Source organism: Microtus ochrogaster, chromosome 2, assembly GCF_000317375.1.
Source record: "Microtus ochrogaster isolate Prairie Vole_2 chromosome 2, MicOch1.0, whole genome shotgun sequence".
Lineage (NCBI taxonomy): Eukaryota > Metazoa > Chordata > Mammalia > Rodentia > Cricetidae > Microtus > Microtus ochrogaster.
Window position 1 is genome coordinate 97,265,180 of NC_022010.1, and position 18,529 is coordinate 97,283,708.

The 18,529-nt window shown below is 48.6% G+C and overlaps 1 protein-coding gene across 1 annotated transcript in view; it reads right to left on the bottom strand.

Moving 5' to 3' along the window:
• The window catches only part of Tiam1 (T cell lymphoma invasion and metastasis 1), a 377,147-nt gene that overhangs the window by 120,590 nt on the left and 238,028 nt on the right, over positions 1-18,529 (bottom strand). Inside the window, exons 5-6 of the mRNA XM_026787829.1 lie at positions 15,403-16,376; positions 1,550-1,997 (exon numbers count right to left, since the gene is read on the bottom strand). Of these exons, the coding sequence (XP_026643630.1) occupies positions 1,550-1,997; positions 15,403-16,365 (1,411 nt within the window). The 5' untranslated portion in view covers positions 16,366-16,376. The remainder of the gene's footprint in view (positions 1-1,549; positions 1,998-15,402; positions 16,377-18,529) is intronic.

Sequence of the window (18,529 nt, forward strand, 5' to 3'; positions counted from 1 at the left end):
AGTAACGGTTTTCTCTCTATAACATAGTTCTCACAAATGAATTACAAAAGTCTCCAGGATAGAGACCCACGCAGGGCTGAGCAGACATACACAACCTCTTCAGGAAAGGACACCAAATGGCAGCAAAAGGTAACATGTAAGCACTACATTTCTTTGAGAAGCAAGCAGCGTGGTACCCATCTGTCTGCCCTGTGTACAACCAAGAGTACTCCAATATACACAGCTAGACTATAGTGACTTGTTCAGAAACAAATGATGATTTATACAGCCCATCTGCACCAGATGGAAGCCTGTAAAATTAGTAATATTCTACCACTTAAAAAAAAAAAAAGAGTCCTCCAACCTGGGCCATTTCACTGGACTTAAGCTAAGGATTCTCTCTCTCCAACAGTCACTGTGTGAAAAATAAACTTGAACAACCCAAAACAAAATTTTAGAGGGTAACCCGCTTCAAAATCGCACATCGGAACCAGCAATCTGTGAGAATGCGGAACCTGACTTGTCCCTCTCACTTGTGCTGGTGGCTTTTAAACATCAACATGCCACAACTTGGAATCGCCTGGGAAGAGTCTCAATTGAGTAACTGTCTTTATCAGGCTGGTCTGTGAGCATGTCTCCGGGAGACTGTCTTGATTGCTAACTGACGGAAAAAAACCCAGCCCACTGTGGGCAGCACTACTCCCTAGGCAGAGGGTCCTGAACTGTATAGGATGGGGAAACCAGCTGAGAGCAAGCAAAAGCAGGCAGAACGGGTGCGTTCGCGCCTCTCTGTTTTTGACTGTGGATGCGATGGGACTAGTGGCTTGGATTCTTGACTTTGACAGACTGCAACTTGGAATTGTAAGCCAAATAAACTCTCCCTTCCCTGCAATGTTTTTGGTTGGGGTATTCTTATTTATCACAGTAACAGAAACAAAACCGGGGTGACCACGAAGCACAGAAAACAATGAAAGAGCATTTGTAGGGGGTGGGGAACACTCCGAGAGAGTTACTGAATAAGAGACATGAAGCTTCCGTTCCTCAGGTGAGTAAGTCCTAGAGGCCTGCCTACAGTGTTGTGCACACAGTCAATAATACCCTATCATAGATTTAAAACTGTGTTAAACAGCCAGGTGCGGTGGCAGGTACCTATAATCCCAGCTACCCCTGAGGCTGAGGCAGGATGATTAACAGGCCAAGTCCAGCCTGGGCAACCTGGTACCTCAAAACAAATATAAAAATACAAAGAGCTATGGGGATGTAATACATAGGGCGCTTATGTAATATGTAACCCATGAGAGTCCCTGGATCTAATTCCTAGTATTGAAAACACAGACAGAAAAAGAAAATCAAATCCCAAACCAGATCTTTCAGTTCTTCAGTGATGGGCTTATCTTCATCATCCTCACCCCAGGATTTAAGTTTAGAAATTAAAAATACATCTAATGTTGTGTTTCTACCACAACAGACCATGTTTTAGACACACAATTACGAAATATCGCATAACCGTGAGGGCCTGTGGGATGCACCCGCTGGCACTCCCAGCATGCTGCTGGGCCAGCCTCCTTACCTTTCAGGGACACCCAGTAATGCTTCCACTTCCTCCGTGTAGCGGACTCCACCTTCTTATTCTTCTTATGTACCAGGAAGTTCTTGACTGCCAGCGCGCCAGCCTTCCGAACGGTGCCCTGCGTGGCTGTCAGCAGGATGTCCGACTGGCCCGGGGAGCTGAGGGTGCCGCTGCTCTGCTCGTCGCTGTGTGCAGAGCCAGCCTCCTCCAGGCTCTCGCTGTTGGTGGTGCTCAGCTCCAGTTCTCGCCTGAAGTTCTCGTACACCCCCTGGCGTGCAGCATCCCCCGTCGAACTGCTGCCGCTGTCGCTGCCCACAAAGGCTCGGCTGGTAGGGGGCGAGTAGCTGGAGTTGGTGGCATTAGATCGCCTGGACAGGAGGTCCGTGTCGGTGGTGGCCCCTTCGATCCCGCTGTCTGCAAACTCGCTGCCCTCGCCTGTGTTAACATCCTTGGGAACAGAGCGGGAGAGAGAAGCAGACATGCATCACGCACAGAAAGCACTTGGGAGAGCTTGGTCCAGCCGGGGCTCTGTGGCGCAAAAGGCCCACCAGGGTCTACTGAAGCTGGACCCATCCCTCTTCACGCGGTGCACGGCAGGGCGGCTCGGGAAACAAACCTTCAAACACTCCAAATGCAGCGTAATGATTCAGAATGTTCAAGAAATATAAAAGGCACAGGGAACACTTCAAAGAGCTTATCATTTATCTGACTTAATTAGCTAATTGGCAAACTAGCTATTGAGATTCTACCAAGCCCATGCTGAGGGAGCCCATAGCGCTCAGCCACCTCAGCTAGCCTTGAACTCCAAGAAATTCAGCAGGCTGATTAGTTAGCTGTTCTGGGGGTTGGGGTTACAATGCATAACTAGATCTTTACAGCTGATACTAAAATAAAATAAAATAAAATAAAATAAAAGGCCTGCTTGGGGGTCTGTTTTCTATTGGGGTGACTAAATAGATTGCTAACACACCCACTCACCCAGCAAGGCCCCATATCCCAAGAGCAGGCAGGAGTCCTTAGGCCCTAATCAGACTGGCTTCCCAAAAACAGCCTTTCACTGTGTATTGTGCTAAACCAGCCTGCGGGGCCCACAGCTCCAATGCCCCTCTCCAATTACTTTGCCCTTTGAAAGCTGGGATGTAAGGAGCCTGAAGTAGGCAACTCACTGCCCTGGGCTGAGTGACAGAGCCGGGCGACTGCCAAGATGCTGGAGTATCAATTCCCCACGGAACAGTGTTTGAAATTTCCGGAGCTGACCCCGTATGCCAGCGGGATATTTCCGGGCCACAGAGAAAAGTTCTTAAATCAGAATCTCCATTGCTCTGCCGTACTGCAGGTATTTCCATAAACAATAATTAAATGTTGCCATTGTCGAGGGAAGACGATGACAACGGCACGGCACAGGCTGGCTTACGAGCTTGGAGGATGAGAAACAAGACTGATTTTTCTCAAAGGAAGACAACAGGAACCCAAGTGTGACACAAAGAAAGGGCACAGCAGCGCACATACCGGCAGGTTGGCCAGTCTGCGGGGATTGTTAGTCCTGCTAACACACGTCAAGACTAAATGAACACTCTGAACTGTCACAAAAGCAAACACTTTGCACTTAAATCTGTACTGGGAAGCAATAGGGCAGACTAAGTCATACCACAGCTAGGACTGTGCCACACCAGGCCCAAATTGGGGCTGTGACTCTGTCTCGGTCAGTCTGAGCCAGTGGTTCACTACTATGGAAAAAAAAAAATAGGAGAGTAACAATAGGAAGAGCAGGAAGGGCGGCCATTGATTAGGAGCTAGCAAGCATCCAATCCAGGGGGTTTAGATCCCTGGCAGTAGAAAGAAATGGAAGGAACAAAAGGTGTGGGGCCTCGTGGGAGGTATTTATGTCATTATGTGAATATGTGGGGGGGGGAAGGGGTCTTGCCCTTAGGAAACACCAATGCTGGTCTTTTGAATCAACTCCTTCAAGAGTGTTCAAGAGTAAACTTCTGCAAAAGGAAGTCTGGTCCCCCAATCTCTATGACTCCCCATCTCACCATGCGATCCCTGCCTCTCAGATTGACTCCCACTATGATGTTTTGTGCCCCCAAAGATCTCAACAAAGCCAACAGAGGCCAGAATCAAGCTCTTGGACCTCCCTGCCCAAGCTAAATAGATGTCTTTTCTGTACAAATGAATCAGCCTGGGGGCATTTCATTATAACAGTGGAAACCAGACCAACAGACCCATGCCTGCCTAATAACAGCCATGGACGGTCACAAAGAACCCAGAGTCAGTTAGTAAAAGATCCACTATACAAACAACAAGCTCTATTAGCAACCCACATTTCTCTCTGGCAGGGACATTCACCATGCGGATGTTAAACAATAAAAAAATCTGACAATTTTAGATAACCAAGAGCCAATGGAAATCTGTGAATTTCTTCAATTGATTTCATAAGTCTGTATGTCCTCTGAAGAACGTTGGGCCTGTATATTCCCTGCTTTTTTTCTCTATTGTTGTGATACATAACAAGGCAATGCACAGAAGAAGGGGTTTATTCGGGCTGATGGTTCCAGAGAGATGAGACTCCATCAAGCTCGGGAAACGTGGCAGTAAGCGGCAGACATGGTTACTGGGACAGAAGCTGAGGGCTCACATCTTAAACCTCAAGAAGGAAGCCAAGAAAATGAACCAGAAATGGTTTTCAAATTCTCACAGTTTGCACTGACACACCTCCTCCAACAAGACCACACCCCCTAAAAGTCTCCCAGACAGCACCATCTGGGGACAAAGCATTCAAATGGCTGAGACTGTGGGGAAGATTTCACCCAACCACTTCAGAATGTTTGGAGCAACCGGTTATAACCTCCCTGAGAAGCCACACGGACCCTATCCTCCACACGAGTGACTTGAGTCCAAAGAAGAAAGAGATGACGCCACATCTTAGAATTCCCAGAGTCCCCGAACAGGAAGGGACCTTTGCAACCATCTCCTTCACTGCCAGGTAGGAATACTAGGGAAGTCCTAATTCTGCTTAGTGGCAGATGGAAGCTCGAACTTGCGCTGCTGAGACCCTTTCCCACTGTGGAGCAGGGCAGCCCCGTGGCTCAGCCGTGGGACAGCTTGTGGCCAGGGTTTTACCTGCGTTATTCAACTCCATCCTCCCCCACTTTATTTAAAGTGCCTCTATTTTTCTCTGGAAAAGGCTAAGTGATTGCTCATCTGTTTGTTTTCACTTGCACAGCAAATAGCTCAAAGTCAACAGTGGAAGGACCCGGAAGAGCTCTAAGGAGGATGGTGGGACACAGAAGGCGAGACCTGGTCGGCCGGCTCTCTGCGCCCATCATTTCCAGTTTACAAGCCTGCTAACCATTCCCTCCTCTACAGACCTCCTCGTCTCCGCATAAGCCAAGCGCTCTGGTTAGGACTCTGTGGACACTCACCTCTATGTCACACCTGAACATCTGCTCATGCCAATGGAAGCTGTGAACTGGCCACGGCCCAGGTTGTGTGTTCAACTCTGCGACAGTCTCCACACTGAGCAAAGGTGAGACTGGTCCAGGTAGGAAGCCTGGAGGCCCCAGCTCAGCTCATATACTTCCTGAGCACAAGGCTCGGTGTAATCGCTGGGGAGTGTCCCTGGACCTGTGCAAGACACACCACCTCATCCCAGAAGTAGTTAATTGGGCTCAGTAGGACACTTCCCCTCTATGTGACCTAACCCATTAGGAAATAGAAGTCAGCTGTCCTGCTCCAACCCCTATTTAGGCAAGAGGCTTGGGCTGTCCCAGATACCCTGCAGCACATCCTCTAGCATTGCAGATGATGGGTTAATCCAGGCAGAGACATTGCTCAATAGTCTTCTCTCCTTCCCTCACTGTGACATAAAGCTTTCTTGTGGTCATCTTTAGGAAGAGCTCCCTCCTGCCTTTCTGGGTCTCTAGGCAATTTCACAACGGAGAAACCTGATCCTTCCCACATGGAGTAATACCTAGCCACCTCGGACCCTTCCCAGCAGCAAGCAGCTGACACCAGGAAGTCATGCCTTGAGGCCACGCAGGCTTTGTGGAAAAACAAATCTCTCACACCTAAAGCCAAGACCTCAGCATATACTCTCTTCTAACCTAGCCAGCCAAATACTAAATTTTAATTTCAAACATCAGAGAAGGGCTGGGTAGGTGGATCAGCGTTAGATACCAACAAACTTCTGCCAATGCCAAGTGGGAGGAGTACTCACTAGCAATTCCAGCCTCCAACAGGCACTAACACATACAGGCACACACCCACGCATGTGCACTCACTGACACTTGCATCCATACATGCAAGAACATGTCTACAAACACACATGCATACCATATACATATACATTAAAAGCTCATTGGAGATCTAGGGGCATGGCTCAGTGACCTGACCGAGGGCTGCCTAGCACTTGTGAGGCCCGGGGATCCCTAGTACCAGGAAGAGTGTGGCAGAGGAAATCAAAGGAAGCGGGAAGACCCTAGTCTAGCCAGAAGAAAATAACTCCCTGGCTAGCGTACGATCTAGTCAAGACTTCTGCAAAGCGACTCCAAGTCAACGTCCTTACTAGAATGCTTCATGGGAGAGATTTCCAGTTATGAACAACATCCAAATGACAGGGGTGTCTTTAAATTTCACTCTCTCAAGACAATCCCCCCACCCTAGCTTCCATTCTGCTGGCAACTTTGCAGAAAGCCTGGCTGTGCTTCCCTACTGGATAAGCCCAAAGCACCCTGCAGCTGCCAGGTAGGGGCCACTCCTGGGCCCTTAAGCTGCAAATGAGTTCCTGTACTGAAATCTCAAGAGGCAAAAGTAAAGCCTGTTTCCACTCCCTTACAACCCAGAATCACCAACGTGAAGAATATGGACTGGTGCTGCCTTGTAGCAAGGCTCCGGGTCTTTCCCAGAAGACTCACAGGGGCTAAAAGGGACAGCGCCCTGCACTCGCTAGGGTACAGAACCAATTTTGAAAAGTTAATTAGCCACAAAGTGCAGGAGTCCTGGGACAATTCAGGGACCTGCAAAATCAATTGGCCACTTGTAGCCAGACATGTAACGCAATTAGAAACTGTTTCTCTTGGTCACGTTAATTTCCCTGATGGATCTAGCTTAGCCCAAATATACCTGTCCAGAGAAACTGTGTATACAGTATAAGATAATTCACTGCTCTGTAGAGAGAAAAGAGTGCAGACTTGTGGAAGGCTTGAAATGGAACTGCTCTTCCTCCTATGTCCGTCCTCCGCCACGTGCATCACACACACAAACACACACACATGCACACGCACACAGGCACGCACACACATGAGCGTGCCCTTTGGTTCTCAATACCTCCCTTGGACATAGTATACGCTCCTTTAGTTCTTTCAGTATAGCAAACACCATTTTCAGGTAAAAGACTATCCTAATCTGGGCCTCAGATCCTTCATATATACAACAGGGCCAGCAAAGGTCTATTTGGGTTTCCTTTCGTACTGGTAATCCTGGGTCCTACATATGGCAAGCAAGTCCTCTACCACGGAGCCATGCCTCCAGCGACTATGCCTGTATCTACGTAATAAAACACTTCATGATATGCTAAGTGATCATGTTAGCCCAGGAACAGAGCCTCAAACATGCTGGATACCCTGTTCAAGCACACAAATATTCACTATAATTGCTACCTTACTTACATGTGAGCCCTTCCTTACATGAGATCAGAGGCAAGGCCTAGGCATAGCTACAAGCTTCCTGGACCAACATGGCAGGGAGGGAGCTTGCTCTGAGGAATCCGGTATAAACAAGATCTCATGAGAAAAACAAGCAGGCAGATAGGTGGGAGCTTAATGCTAATGGGGCTCTGAAATCATCTTCACACTCTGGAAACAGCACAGCATATGAGAAACCGTTGACGTAACCCACACTAAATTAGCAGTTATTGGGCGCTGCTGATAATTATCATTACTAACTTGCTAGAAATAGGAGGCCAGCTCGCTCTCCGCTTTTCATCCTCTCCCAAGCTCCGTGGCTTTCTAAGTTTCCAGCATCCGTCTGTCCTCTCCTTATCCCCAGCGGGAGTGCCTCCTGACTTCTCTCAACCACTGGAACTGAAATTCCTTTTTTTTGGGGGGGGGGGGATTCAAGACTAGACTTCTTTGTAATTCAGGCTTTCTGGAGCTCGCTCTGTAGACCCGCCTGGCCTCAATTTTAGAGATCTGCCTGCCTCTCCCTTGTGAGTCCTGGGATTAAAGCTGCGCCCCACCAGCACCTGCCTGGAAACGAAATTCTTAGTTACTAAAAAGGGGAATCCAATACGTAGTAGCAAATGCTGGAAACATTTCTCCAGGTAACTCCTGAAGCTCTGGCCCTCTAGGTCCAGGGCGTGAGTCATTTCCCAGTCCTTCCTCTGTTCTTCTATGGATGTGCTTCTGCCTTGGAGCCATCCTCCCTCTACTTCCTGTACCACCTACAGGGCATTTCCTTCCCTCCCTATCTCCACATCTGTTAACATGGCGAGCCTCCTTCCACTAATCCAGGGCCACACACCATTGCCAGATAAGCTTCCCCAACACAATCGGGTGGGTTCCAGAGCTTAGCACTCATGACCCTGCGCAAACAAACGTCCAGCATCAACTGAGGCACTCTGTCAAGGGCATGGTTCCAACAGCTCTTTCTTCCAGGAACATCCATGTTCCTTGTTTTCTACTACCACATACCTTCCTTTTCCCTCCTGTGGTTGCCATGGCAACCCCTCCGCACCATCTCCGCTTCCCATCACCAGCCCTACTGCAGCCACACTGGGTTCCTCAGATGGCTTAGGTAGCCTCCCACCTGACAACTCAACACCCAGCTCTTTCCCCTCTTTCCAGCCCCAAGTCTGACTTCTCTCGGGGTCAGGCTGTGAGCTCCCAGTCTGACGTCGCCTGTCACACTTCCCCAGCACCTAGTCACCCAAGCCTTGCCTATCTAGTCTGTGCCACGTACACCCCCATTTCACCACAACTCACTCTACGAGCTCGGGAGTTTTCTCGTCGACACATCCCAAGTGCCAAGAATAGCGCCTGGCACGGGGTAGGCACTTCAAAAATAATTACTGAATGAACTAACTGCTGCTCATTCCCCATCGCTATCTCAAGACAGGGAAAACAGTTTCCTGTGGAAAAACATTCTCCTCTGATGTAAAGATGCAGTCACTGCCAAGCTCACTAAGGCTCTCCTAAAGTTGAGATGACAGATGAGTCTTTGCCGTAAAGCTTACGTTTGCAACTTCAAGCAGCTCTGTAATGTCTTCTGTGGATACAACCACAAATCATTTAAATTTTTTTATTTAATTTTTTTAAGTCTATACATATACAGAGGGGAAATTGGGTTATCTCATGGATGCAGAGCTCCTGCCAGCGGGTGGTCCAGAATCAGCTGGGCCCCCTAGACAAATGAAACGCAGGTCGGATGGTTCTGAGTCCTTGGCTGGGTTCTGAAGACCCTGTGGGGCCTTCATAGCAGCCTGGCTTCATGGCCACATCCAGCAGGCCCGCCCATCCCTGTTCACGGGATGCTGAAGTCCTGATTCCAGTCCTTGCTCCCCAGTTAGGCTGTCCAACCATCACTTCCACATGACTGTCACACAACTGGAATGGAGGGGCACAACTTTTCTCTACTGGTACACTACATTAAAAACCGTCATTTTCCCCCACAAGTTTGAACTTTCCCTAGCAGTCCAGGAATGAACCAGAGATCGCTAAGATACATGCAAGGGGTCCCTGCATGTCTTCCTTTCCCAGGTCCCTGTGCAGAGGTCAAACCCTACACAGGACAGCTGAGCAGCACCCTGTAAGTGGCTGAGGAACAGACTGGAGACCCATGCAGACACCAAACAAAACCTCTTACTTTAACTTATGTTTAACTTAAGATAATAAGAATTTAAATGGAAAGGTATTTACATAAATGTAAAACCGGAGTATTCCTAATTTAAAATGAATTAATGAGCATTTCCTACATTTCTATTTCAGTTACTAAAGCGGTGGCTATTTCAAGGCATACCCCACATAAACAGAAGTTCCTTGATGCCTAAAGTATTTCTGAAGCACACAGAGTGGTCTGAGAAGTGCGGCTGTTATGTTAGCCAGTCTTCCAACTGGCCACCCACCACCCATCGCCTCCAAAAAGATCTTGGCAAAGGAGTCAGAAGTCCTTGTAGGAAATGGATGGGTTTGTTTTCAAAACAAGTACCTCACTTCAGAATTTACATGCCAAAAAAGTGAGACAAAGATGGAAGTAACAAAAAAAATAAATAAATAAAACAAAAAACAGAAGGTAGAAGAAGGAAAGAAAAAGGGGAGGTTTAGAAAATTAGATTCTATATGAAAATATTTTGTTTCATGAAGCATTAGTGGAAAGAATCTCCTTTTAAAGCACTCCTCTAAAAGCTTGTTTTGTTTTTTTTAATTTATGTGTGCACTCCTGTGTGTGTATATTACATGTATGCAGGAGCCCGCTGAGGCCAGAAGGGGGCTGAGAGAGTGGAGTTACAGCTGGTTGTGAGCTGCTGTGTGGGTGCTGGGAACTGAACTCAGGTCCTCTGCAAGAACAGCCAGTGCTCTAAACTGTGGAACCATCTCTCTAGCGCTTAACAAAGTAACTCTTTACCAGACTTCTCTAAATAAACTTTAGGGGACCCACGAATCCTAAAGATGATACACGAAATGGTATGGCCCATAGTTTATGTCAGGACAAAGCCCGGGGCTTTTAGCTGGGTCTCAAGTGTCTAGGGCAAAGGTAAAGGCTCATTTAGCTATGGGGCCAATTTCCACCTCAGGCAATACACTCATTTCTGAGTCAAAATGATTTTTCTAGGAACTTAAGATCTTCTTCTGATCTAATACTAGGCTCTTCAAGCCAATCATGGCGGTATACACCTTTAACCCCAGCACTCGGGAGGTAGAGACAATTGGATCTATGTAAGATCAAGGCCAGCCTGGTCTACAAAGCAAGTTCCAGAACAAGGACAGTCAGAGTTGTTAAATAGAGAAACCCTGTTTCGGAAAAGCAAACAAAAAAGTCTAGGCTCCTCATCTTAGTTAAAACCAGCCACTCTGTTATTTGTTGATCAAAGGAAACACCAGGACAGCTTCTCAAATTCTCCTAGTTCTAATGAGAATGGGGGTAATAATTTCATTTTTAGCCAACAAGGACCTTTTTCCTTGGAGGGAACTAAGGATGTTAACCTTACAGTCTAGGCTGTGGAAGGTGCCACCACGGAGGAAGTGCAAACACCATGGAGCCAGAAGAGCTGAGATCTTACACCTTGGTTCTTCAGTCCTCCCTTGGTGGTGGTTTGAATGAAAATGGCCCCCCAAAGGTTCATAGATCCGAATGTTTGGTCACCAGGGAGTGGCACTATCTGAAAGGACTAAGAGGTGTGGCCTTGACAGAGGAGGTGCGTCACTAGGGGTGGACTCTGAGATTCCAAAAGCCCAGGGTCACTCCCTCTTCCTGCTGCCTGTAAGAACGGATGTAGAATTTTCAACTACTATTCCAGCATGTAGTAGTTTGAATGTAATTGGCCCCCATAATTCCATAATCTCATAGGGAGTGGCATTATTAGGAGCTGTGGCTTTGTTGGAGTGGGGGTGGCCTTTTTGGGGGAAGTGTGTCACTGTGGGGGCAGACTTTGAGGTTTCATATATATTCAGTATACCGCCCAGTATGTAAATTGATTTCTTATTGCCTGCAATGTAGTCTAAGCTCAGGCACCACCTCTGCCTACACGCTGACGTGTTCCCTGCAATGACAATAAATGGCTGAACCTCTGAAACCGTAAGTGAGCCCCCTCAATTAAATGTTTTCTTTATAAGAGTTGCCGTGGTCATTGGTGTCTCTTCACAGCAGTAAAACCCAAACTAAGACACAGCACCGTAGCTAGCTGTGTTCTGTCATGTTCCCCACCATGATGAGAATGGATTAAACTTCTAAAACTGTAAGCCAGCCCAATTAAAGGCCTTCTTGTAGGAGTTGCTGTGCCACGGTGTCTCTTCACAGCGACAGAACACTAAGACACCATTCTTCCCTGAAGAGCTATGGAGTCGGGTTGAGTGGGTACCCTCTATGAGGTTCCTCCGAGAAGCTGGCATCTCGAAACTAGGCTGCAACGAATTCCCCAAGGTCTAACAGAGCTCTCTGCCTCTTCCTGTTCCCACTAGACTCAAGGTGCACAGTCCGCCTGGGAATGAGGAGCCTCTGGCAACAGGGCACCACACCTCAGCCCGATCACCTTGCAGCTCTCTGGATTCTGTGGCTCCTGGCAACAGGCTCAGTAGAGCCAACCAAGTCACAGTCCTTCACTTCATTTGGGTGAATGAAGTTCGCCTCAAGTCTGCACAATGGCTCTACGCCAAAACGTCCCTCAGGCACTCCACAGACACTCTGACCCTGGCCATGGGACAGATCATTAATGGCAGTGTCCCCTCTCTCCTACTCATCCATCAAAAGTCTCAGGGCTGCAGAAGATGGAACTGCAGGGCATGAAGCCACGCCCTGCCTTTCTAACCACCGTTCAGTGGGCAGCGCGTACTCTGCAGAGCTGGGGTTCTGCATTGTTCACTCATTCCCTCCGAGAATACTGAATCCTCCCAAGAGCTTCCTTTGAAAAGAACCCAGATTCACGGGGCTAAACAATCACAGGGCAGAAGGCAAAAACTCCCAGGCCAGAGTTGCTGACACCCTTGATTCTGCATGACCCCAGATTGCCCTCTCCTCCGTCCGTTAAAAGAAACGGAACCGAAGAGCCAGGTTCGACCCGAAATCCACCAAGCCATCAATTAAATCCAAGGGACTACCTCCTCTGTCCGGTTGCTGAAATCAATAACCAAACTCTTCTCCATTTGCTCAGTACAAACTACATACAGCATGTGGATAAGTACAAAGCACACATGCCCAGATGTGTGAATTAAGCCAACAACTGTGTGCGAGATACCGTAGCCCATCATGTGCGATACTCTCAAAGCTTTCACGAGGACTCTACGGCTTGCCCCAGTTAGGAGCAAATCCAACCGCTGAACACATAAAAACAGGAAAAATGGCCGAAACCTCTTTTTGTGATCATTTTCAAATCAAATTCAATTGTCCACATTACTTTGGATCTAGAGTATTTTCTCCAGGCTGAGAGGTCGCGCTCTTGGACCAAATGCTTGCCAGGAACTTTTTCCGGTTGGGAGTGAAATGGCGGACAGACCCACATCACCACCGCCGACAAGGAGACTGAGATCTGTGATTCAAGCTTCGACAGCGGTCCCTTGGGTCAAAAACTTTGAAAAGGAAAAGAAGAATTCTTTTCAAGGAAGCTTCCACACCCACTGCCTCTTAAAATACCCTGTTTGGAACACAGTGGGCTCAGACTTAGACTAGGAAAATGTGGGTGGATGGATAGTATTGTGCATAATTCTGGGGTTTGTTTCAAGTCATTAAAGGTCCTTACTCAACACATAAAGTCAATACCAAAATAATACTTCCGCTCATTTTCTAGGCTCCACAAAGGGCTTCCAAGCATGGCGTCCTGTTGGTTCACCTAATACAGCCCTGCTGGAGGATGGGATCATTCTCCCCGGACGAGGAAGGACCTATGAGAGGACTTACCCAAGGACATCCAGTGAGGAGCGGACAAGCCAGCATGCAAATGGCCTTCTCAGGATTCCTAGTCCACAGCGCTTTGCAGTACATTAAGCATTATGGCCTTATGAGAAACCACATTTAGATGATCTCACTTCTGTATATTAACCTGGGAAGTCAGCATCCAAGGGACGGAGATTCCATATTGCAGTTTCCCAGGGGAGCTCTCGGTGGAGCCAGAGGGAGCACTGTCTCGCTTTGTCCCCGTTCCATGAGTGGTTGTGACTTCAAGGCCTACAGCACATGGAGTGCAGTGGAGGCCCAGCTATCTCTGGTGTTAGAACCATGGAGACAGCATTCCAGAATACAGCTGGGTGGCCCTCTGCAACCTAACTCCGAATCATTCCGGGCAAAGGTGTTGTCTAGGTCAATACACCTTTTGCCAACTTCAAGGCAGCAGAGCACCTCTTTGAATCAGTCCTGTGATGCCAAATTGATGGCAGACAATTTCAAGGCAGCCCTTCAGTGCTTTTCATGTGAGCCTGTAACAGGCCACCAGCCTATGACCTGTCAAACTGACAGTACAGTAGTGAGCCTCACAGGGTAGTTAGAGGGACTACCAGGGAGCATGCTTACCCATCGTGTCTGTCATAATCTCACTTCTGTTATCATCTCAACTCAGAAAAAAGGAGGTGAAAATTCAGGCAGTACCTCTTAGACGCACAATTCCTGCTCATCTTCTTAGATGACACCTTCTGATTTTTCATCAACTCAAGATCTGGGTGCAAAAACCCAACTGCCCCAACTCCTCAACCCACACAGCACCACTAACAATGCCCAGGGCTACACCAGTGAACACATTTCCCCCACCGACTGCTTCCTAAGTACTGGGCTTCGTGACTCATAGATGATTTCATTCCATTTTCTCAAATAGTCCTATTATTACCCCTACTCGGCGTGTGCATATCCACGGTGCTGAGGAGCTAGCCCAGAGCCTCTTGCAAGCCCCACAGGTGCCGGCCACTGAGTTAGAGTCCCCAGTCCCACTACCCTCCCTTAGGTAGCTGACGAAATCAAGGATTTAAAACAACTACTCACTTGCCCAAAGTCAACCATGAAGGAAGAGATGAAGCCTCTACAAGAGTGACCTTGGTGGCATCAGCAAAACCCATCTTCAGGAAGAAACTGAGCCTCACACCGGGACCTCCATCACCTGGCCATTTGACCCAAACGCGGGCCAAGCCAGAGAGTGCAGCACTGACCCCTACTGGGCAGGTCGGAGTACAGCAGCCTTTGCAGGTTACCATGGTACCCAACGGCTTTCAAAGTAAATGCTTTGAAAAGGATTTGAAAGCAGATCCACTTTTGAATCAGAAGCACAATCCACTAACGGCCTCTTAACCTGTTCAGAATGCTAAGCTCCCCAAAATCTACCACAAGGAAGAGTAGCCTCAGGAAACAACCAAAACATGCAGGGCTGTCTGACAGTCACGCAAGCCATCATTGCCAGCAAGTCAGTGGGGCCATCCTTCCACTGGTAACACACTTCTCACGTCTTTTACGAATCTGCTCATACCCCACTCTCCCCTGCAATAGAGCAGCTAAGCAACTTTATGGCCACGTTTCAAGGGGACCTCTAAAAGTCAGGGTTTGCCCAAGGTCAAACAAACGATTTGGCTGCACACTAGAAGCTGGGAACCCGCCCATGCTATTCCTTCTGCTAGACCTCCCTCCAGAGACAGGGCTGGCCGCATCGCAAGGAACAGGAAATTGAAATGGCTCCTGGTAAGGCAGCAAGCCTGCCAACACCAGAGACAAGCTGACAAGTGACCACAGCCCGCCCTGAATCAAAAACGTCCCTTCAAAGGAGCAGCCCCTGCCACTTCCTCCCACCTGCTGCAGTGAGGTTTACGAGCTCCAAGCGCTGCAACCCACCATGCCTGCGCATCCACAGAGAGCATCAAGTGAGAAAGTCCCATCAGGGAGGTGCTGGTGAGCGACCGAGTTGAGATGCAGTTTCCTGGTATGAACTTAATAGTGCTTTGCCATTCCTAGCACATCTTCCCTCCCCACTACATACACACTCCCCCCAATCCCCACCTCTTACCCACAGAACTGGAAGAGGGGCGCAGCAAAAGCTATACCAGCTGCAGCAGCTGCCAGACAAACCGGGTGAAGCCGGGTTTTAAAGCGAGGAGCTGGTAACAGCAAAATCATGCACTGAGAGCCATGCACCACTTCTAAAACACTGCAACAGATCTCTAAGGCTTTACCTGGGTTGTTTTTGCTCTTCGGCCTTGCATGCTCTTGCTAAGGCTAATTTGTGGGTTGGTGTCACCTTCGGAGAGACAGTGCGATTTCCTACAGGGGAGTGTGTTATAATTACTGTACGGAAGAGTCTCTTCGGCAGCAGCTGGTGGCATCTTATGCTTTGTGAGATCGGGAATATCAGACACCAAATTCCGACAGTAGCCTGAAAATCTGTTCCTCGGTCCTCCGTTTGCCTTCACCCCAGAGTTTTTCTGAGCGTACAAGTCACCCAGGGAGTTGGCTCGCTGACAGGTGCTGAGCTGCCTGGGACTCGCCTCTGTTTCCATCCCCCGAGCCTCCTCGCAATCCTTCTCTTCCGCGGAACCCAAGATTTCTTCGTTGCTTGTTAAATGTTCTTGGCTCAGGTCTGAGAGTGAGAATTCCAGGCTGTCCTCCCGCCAGATGTCTGCAGATTTGGAGCGTTTCTTCTTAAAGCTCGCTGTCTCCATGAACGTGGGCCCATTGGATGTATAGGGACGCTGCCTCCTGCCTCCCTCAGCCAAGTATGTAGCGTCATCCCCGTAAAGCCGGCTCTCCTCAGAGTCTGGCATGCTCTGCACAGAGGCGGCCGTGAGGACCATGCTGCCATCTACGCTGGGAGTGACAGAGGAATCGGTGTAAGATACAGGTCTCAAGCCCATATCTACTCGGTCCACCCAGATGGGGTCCCCAAAGTCATCTAGGGCTCCTTCTTGGGAGAAGGGCTCCAAGCCATTTTCGGCCAGGGACTGGGGGATGCTGGGGGTGCTGCTGGACCGGGTGCTCACTTCAGAGTTCCTGTGGATCGCCTTCCCGGAGGAAGCGTGTCGTGTCCTCCGTGTCTTGTGTGACAGTCGCAGGGAGCGTGATGTGTGTTTCCGCCCCAGGCTGGCATGCTTTTCTCCATAAAACTCGTGGTCTACATTTTGGCTTTCTGCGTTTCCCATGGTTTTATGGTCTGCACGGCAAAGCGGGGGGAGGGGAGAGAAAAAAAAAGGAGATAATTGAGTGTGTATTAAAATGGGTATAAATATCTTAAGAATAACGGCTTCGGGTCAGGCTGAGCAGACACTTTGGCTGTGGGTTAGGTAAATAAACACACGGCTTTCTAGGGGCTGTGGGCAGATACAGAGACTGATACCTGGCAACAGGTATCCCGTCATCAAATACCGAGATGGTTCCCAGAGAGGTGGAACACTCGTGTGAGTTCGGAGAGAGCAGTCTGCCTAAGGGACCCCCAGAGTGCTGCAACCATGCAGGTGACCACTCTGCTCACCCGGACTTTCTTCTGCAGCATCACAATGATAGATAGACAGGAAGGTCTGCTCTTATCAGACACCGAAACCTAAAGTGCAAACCTGGGGATCCAGGAAAAGAGTGACTTTCTTTCTCCTTTTCTGCCAGGGGGTTCTGTTTGCTTTCTTGTTTTTGCTTATGCAATTTTATCTATTCCACAATTTGGGGAGATTTGAATTTTTTTTTTTGCTTTATTTGGATTCTAGCCACACCTCAAAAATCAATCAAAAACTCGAACGCCTCAAAATGCAAACCTAATCACTTTTTCCTAACAAATCAAAATCACGAGGAAAACAGACCGCTACCATTCATTTCACAGCCACTCTGCAAACTTTGATCTGTGGGAGGAGGGGCACAGGCAGGACACCTCTCTCGGCAGCTGACTAATGGGTTTATTTCTGGGAGCAAATCCAACCTGTGAACATGAGTCTGGTACAGAACGCCCCGAAGACAGAAAACACAGCCTGTGAAACTAGCGAACTCAATCCAGCCCAGCGGAACCGACCAGTTGACTCAGTTCTCCTTTGCACGTTCCTAGCCTCCACCACTGACCTTGCCCACAACAGCAAGGAAAAGTTTTCACGGCCTCACGCCTGCGACGCTGTTTGGCCTCTACCCGTGTTCCAGGAACCAAGCTCTCCATTCCTCTCCAAGCGCATACACCGACAATACGACACATGAAACAGGCGGGATGAAAGAAGAAACATAGGCCCTCCCAAGATCCCTGCCCTGGCTCTGTCAACTGCATGCAGAGACAGGCATTCGGGAAACACCTGCCAAGCACCTACTGTATTCTAGAAGCCAGGGTGAACAGCGAGGGACAGACACACCTTCCATGCTTCTAAAACTGGTCTAGCTATGGAAGGCGTGCAGCAACAAAGAAAATAAAGGTGGCAAAGGGTCCAGGAAATGAAGGTGATGGACACAACAGAAAAAGGATGGAAACGCACTAACGAAGGTACCTCTCTATTGGTCCAGAACCATTACAGTCCCACTGTTGACTGTAAGCCGTGGCTTCCGCTCTGACAAGGTATGGCACACAGGAAAAACCTCTGGGTAACGTGCCAGTGAGTTCACAGGTAACCCATCCACACATGAGATGCTAAGCTTTTCCTGAGCTAGGAAGTCCCCCACTTGGCCACACACCATGATTCTCAAAGGGGATCTACGGAGAAAGATCTCCCTTTTCACCAGCAGTGAGCACATCTCAAGGCAGCACGTTCACACCTCTCTGGCGGATGTCTTTAAGCAGCAAATGAAAATGAAAAGATTAATGATCCACATAAGACCATGATACATCTTAATCCCTAAGTCTAGCACATGCTGCATGGTTTACGAGCATACACAAACACAGACTTCACTGACACTAAAGGCCATGGCCAATTTCCGAGAATTCCTGTTTTATTAATTTTTATTGATGTGTGTGGTGTTAGGAAACCAACAGAGACCCTTGCTCATGTAAAGCGTGTGTTCTTCATTGAGCTACATGCCAGCTCACCCAGCTACTGATCTGCAAGAAGAAAAGGGGCTCTGGAGTTCAAGCCCAGGGCCTCACGCATGTTGAACGACCTACACTGAACTAGACCCGCAACCACTACACACTCCAGCCCCACCTCCTAATTTTCCAAAAGGCTAAATTAAGTATAAGTTAACATTCCTAGAGCTGGAGAGAGGGCTCAGCGGTTAAGAGTACTGGCTGCTCTTCCAGAGGTCCTGAGTTCAATTCCCAGCAACCACATGGTGGCTCTCAACCATCTGTAATGAGGTCTGGTGCCCTCTTCTGGCCTGCAGGCACACATGCAGGCAGAACACTGT